Source organism: Arachis ipaensis, chromosome B08 (genome assembly GCF_000816755.2).
Source record: "Arachis ipaensis cultivar K30076 chromosome B08, Araip1.1, whole genome shotgun sequence".
Classification (NCBI taxonomy): domain Eukaryota; kingdom Viridiplantae; phylum Streptophyta; class Magnoliopsida; order Fabales; family Fabaceae; genus Arachis; species Arachis ipaensis.
This window is the reverse complement of record NC_029792.2, coordinates 110,655,403-110,659,689: the sequence shown is the minus strand read 5'-3', so window position 1 is coordinate 110,659,689 and position 4,287 is coordinate 110,655,403. Positions and strand designations below refer to the sequence as shown.

The following is a 4,287-nucleotide window of genomic DNA, read 5'->3' as shown; positions in this document are numbered from 1 at the left end:
AGCCAATAAATAACTACACATACAATACGGAATTTAAACTTTTAATACTTGCTTAAATAAACGAGTGAAATAACTACTCAGCTAATTAAGTCAAATACTAATTTTTTTTAATATTTTTAAATTATAAAATATTTATAATAATAATTACTATATATATTTATTTTTTTAATAAAAATTTTATATATTATCCAAGCCGTGGGAGTATAGACTAGGTTTTCTTTTTGAGTCCTGCTAGGGAGTCAATGGTTTATTTGTACAATATGTACAATGGGCTATATGAGTTACAAAATGAACATCACCCATAATATTTAGAATAATCATTCAAAGATCGAACTCTTAACCTTTCAGATCTAGAGTTCTGATACCATGTCATGATACCACTCATCCCAAAAGCTTACGGCTAATGGAAAAAGATAACACTAATGGTTATATCTTTCTGAGAAGTGCTAGGTGGCCAGCAACTTTTGTGTTTTGTAACCATCAATTGGCCATCAATAGTCTTTTTAATGGTGTGAAATTACATCCAACGATAGGAGATCACTCACTTTTCTTTTTATGGTTAAGTGTTGGACACAAAAGACAAAAATTACTGCCCCCTAGACTTTTTCTATCTCTAATACTCCATAAATCTCTCTATTTTACGCATTGTACAAATATTCTATTGACTCCCACACTTTTCCTTTCTTTTTCAAAAAAAAAACGGTTTTAGTTAATTTTGGGCTGGATTCGCATTTCGCAAGAAGCATCTACACAGATCGAGACTTATAGGTTCCGTTCCGTTCTAATCAATTATTCCACGTGGCAATAACTTATAGGAAATTTCATTCATAAGATAAGATATCGCGTGGTCCTACCACCAATTCATCGTTTGCAATTGACATTCCATATATTCATTATGTGATCCAATTGCTTGCACCATAGAAGGTGACAAGAAGATACAAGCTTAGGAGTTGAGGCACAGATATCCTTGTGGCAATGGCGTCAATCACCATGACAACCTCAATCGGCGGCGGCATGGTCCTCAGAAACCGGTCTCCGGCGGCAGTGCAGAGTAGGCTTGTTGTGGCAAATGCTGGCAGAGCAGTTGAAGGGGAAAAGATGATAGTGAGTTATGAGAGTGACAAGGAGGGGAGCAACAGAAGGAGGGACGTGATGTTTGGTGTTGCGGCAGCCGCTGTTTGCTCCGTTGCGGGGATAGCAGTGGCAGAAGAAGAGCCTAAAAATGGTACCCCAGAAGCAAAGAAGAAGTATGCCCCAATTTGTGTGACCATGCCCACAGCTAGAGTTTGTCACAAGTGACTCAAGTGAGGAGGGAGTTTTAGTGTTGCTTCACTTATGTTGATTATAGTGTGGTGATTTCATATCAGCTGTGGGTTCTAATTGTTCATAAATGATAAAACAATAAACTTTGCCTTGTGCGTCCTCTCGGCCTAGAGCCTTGGCTAGCATCCTGGATCAGTTTTTTTATTCTTGTTTTCTTTTTTATTTTTTTGGCTTTTCTTTTTGTTATTACTAGGATAATACCATAAAAAATATTTGGTAACAAAAATAAAAATTAATCGAAATTTATTTTATGTAATATCTATTAATTATTGTTAAAATTAATAAATATTAAATGAGCTAAATTTGGACAGAGTTTTTTTTTCCCCCATTCTATAATATTTTTGATTATGCGTCTCTGTTCTAACAAAAACAACAAATGTATATTTATGTTAAGTAACCAATGTATAATTACCTGCATATGCTCATTAAATGCATGGATATTGTAATGACACAATTCTTAATACGTCATGATCATACTGGAAAGTGAGTGTCACCAATTTGCTTACGCAAAACTTTAATTATTTACTATTAAGCTTGTAATCGAATTAGCGTACTATTAAATTTTTGGAAAAACTTTTTTTATAAAAAGATTTGCGAGGACAACTAATTAAATATACACAAGTCACAATAAGGAATTAAATAAAGCATACACAAAGCCAATATTATATATAAACATAACATATATCATAGATCATACATACATATAAAAGTACTATCATATATATCAGAAGTTAATGCATAATCCTTCATATCTTGCTACTATATACATAATTAACACTTCGGGCCCTGGTCCATATAGGAAGCCCCTAAGCTGGCACCCGAAACTAATCTAGTCAGTATTTACAGCTCCTAATCTCTCGGTGTATCTATCCAAAAGTGAGAGACTAAACCAAAATTTTCACCCTAAACTGAAGGCACCACCCAAAACTTGCTACCAACTTTTACTATCTCTGATCGATCATTGCAGCCAAAAGACAAGATCTCTATCACCTTCATATCCTTCGCTGGGCCCTCGTATATATAGGGGTAATCTTAACTAGAGTTCCTGTTTTCATCTGAAAGGAGAATAGTAGGGGTAAGAACTGGGGAGTTCTTAGTAGAGTCGGAGTGGTTAGTTAAATCTGTTTTAATACTATATCTAGTCAGCAGCAACAACCGAATCACGCATCAAACACAATAACTAAAGAACATAAAGAAAAAACAAACACAACACATACACAATCACAGAAAACAGAATTCATAGAAGATATGCTCAAACAATCATGCTGCATGTCTATCCCTAGTACAGGTAATGAGCTTATCTGTCGGTTTTGAGCCGCTCTCGACACAACTCAGCAACCTTTATCTGAGTTTGGTTTTCAGTGCCATAACCTCTGTAAGCAACCTCTGTCTTACAGGTGCAACTCTCTTGAGCCGATGTATGCAAATATAACCTTTGTAAGCAACATCGGTCTTACAGGTGAGGCTCTCTCTGGCCAATATATGTATCGATAACCTTTGTAAGCAACCTTTGTCTTACAGGTACGACCATCTCCGGATTGGCCGATGTATCTCTGGAAGCAAATCTCGGTGGACTCACCACCATATCTCTGCTCGTTTTTAGCAGATACAAAATCATCTCAGCTTGTTTTCAAGGCCAAACAATACTTCTACTTATCCCCTTTTCGTTTTGTTCTTTCTTTCCTTTCTTTTATTCCTACTTTCTGCTCTCCTGTGGTAGAGGTTCTTTAGATTATTTTAATCTTTGCTCTCTACTCTTCGGTAGCAGAGGTTCTTTAATATTTTTCTTTCCTTTTCTTCTCTTTCTTCTTCTTCTTCTTTCTTATCGTTCATAATATAAATTATTCTCACATTATTCCCTCGCCTTTCCCTAAGTATCTTATGGAAAGAGAATCAAAGATTTTTAAATTAGATTTGTCTTTCTAAAACTTTTAGAACAATTTTTCTGCTTATCCTTTTATTATGTTTTAAATAAAATAATATTTTTTAAATAAAATACTAATATATTATAATGACACAAATAATGCTAGTTTTAAGAATAAAAGAGTGTTATTATTACTATTTTTTATATCAAAACCTGCTTATTAACGTTCTATTCTTTAAACTTTTAAATATTTTATTTTTAACTCAACATTATTAAAATTATTAATTTAATTTCGTATTTCTAAAAATAACCTCGATCTTTTATCAAACTACATTTTCATATTCAAAAATAATATTTAATGTGGTAACAAAAACTCTTTCAAAACCAAAATATTTTCGTGTGACCTTTCAAAATATATACTTGATTTTAAATCCATTTTTCGAGCTTTTTCGGTTACCGATTTTTTCTACAACTTTTAATTTAATTCGTCAGCCATTAAACCTCACCCATTTTATTCAAACTAACACAACGACAGCCCCAAATCAATCTCATGATCACAGTTTAGGCAGCACAAATATAACCAGATCACAAGCTTAATCACATATAACAATATATCCACAAAATTCAATATAGAGTCAACCAAACTCCATCAATAATTAATCACAACAATCATTCACTTATCCAACTCAAATTTAATTAATGAGAATTTACCAAAACACTACTTTCGTATGAAATCAAAATACTCGAAACTCCAGAGAAGCCTTCTGACCGAACTGCCGAAGAAGAAAACGTCCGGAATCGTCTGTGCCTCCTAGAACTCCAGTTGGCCGAACTTAAGGAGTAGGGAAGCTATATCACTGTCGAATTCCACCGATCAAAAATGACGCCAACACGTAAAGGATGAGGATACAAACACTTTTACCGGATTAAATTTTTTATTGGAGTTACGAATCGTAAGAAATCCGAGCGAGAAATTTGGTGGGGTTATGGTTCTCTCTCTCTCGGTCACTCTCTTCTCTTCCTCACCGTTTGCATGCAATGAATAATGTGACCGGATGATGAAGATTGATATGAAGGGAATGATTAGGTGTCATGCCTAA

The 4,287-nt window shown here is 34.2% G+C and overlaps 1 protein-coding gene across 1 annotated transcript; it reads left to right on the top strand.

Moving 5' to 3' along the window:
- Nucleotides 858-1,466, top strand: LOC107614484 (photosystem II 5 kDa protein, chloroplastic). Its single transcript, XM_016316681.2, has one exon. It carries the CDS (start codon nt 976-978, stop codon nt 1,297-1,299), a length of 324 nt encoding a protein of 107 aa, XP_016172167.1. The 5' UTR covers nt 858-975; the 3' UTR covers nt 1,300-1,466.

Excerpts from the sequence above, each read along its gene's own strand:
- LOC107614484 (XM_016316681.2), top strand. The coding sequence starts at position 976 with ATGGCGTCAATCACCATGACAACCTCAATCGGCGGCGGCATGGTCCTC.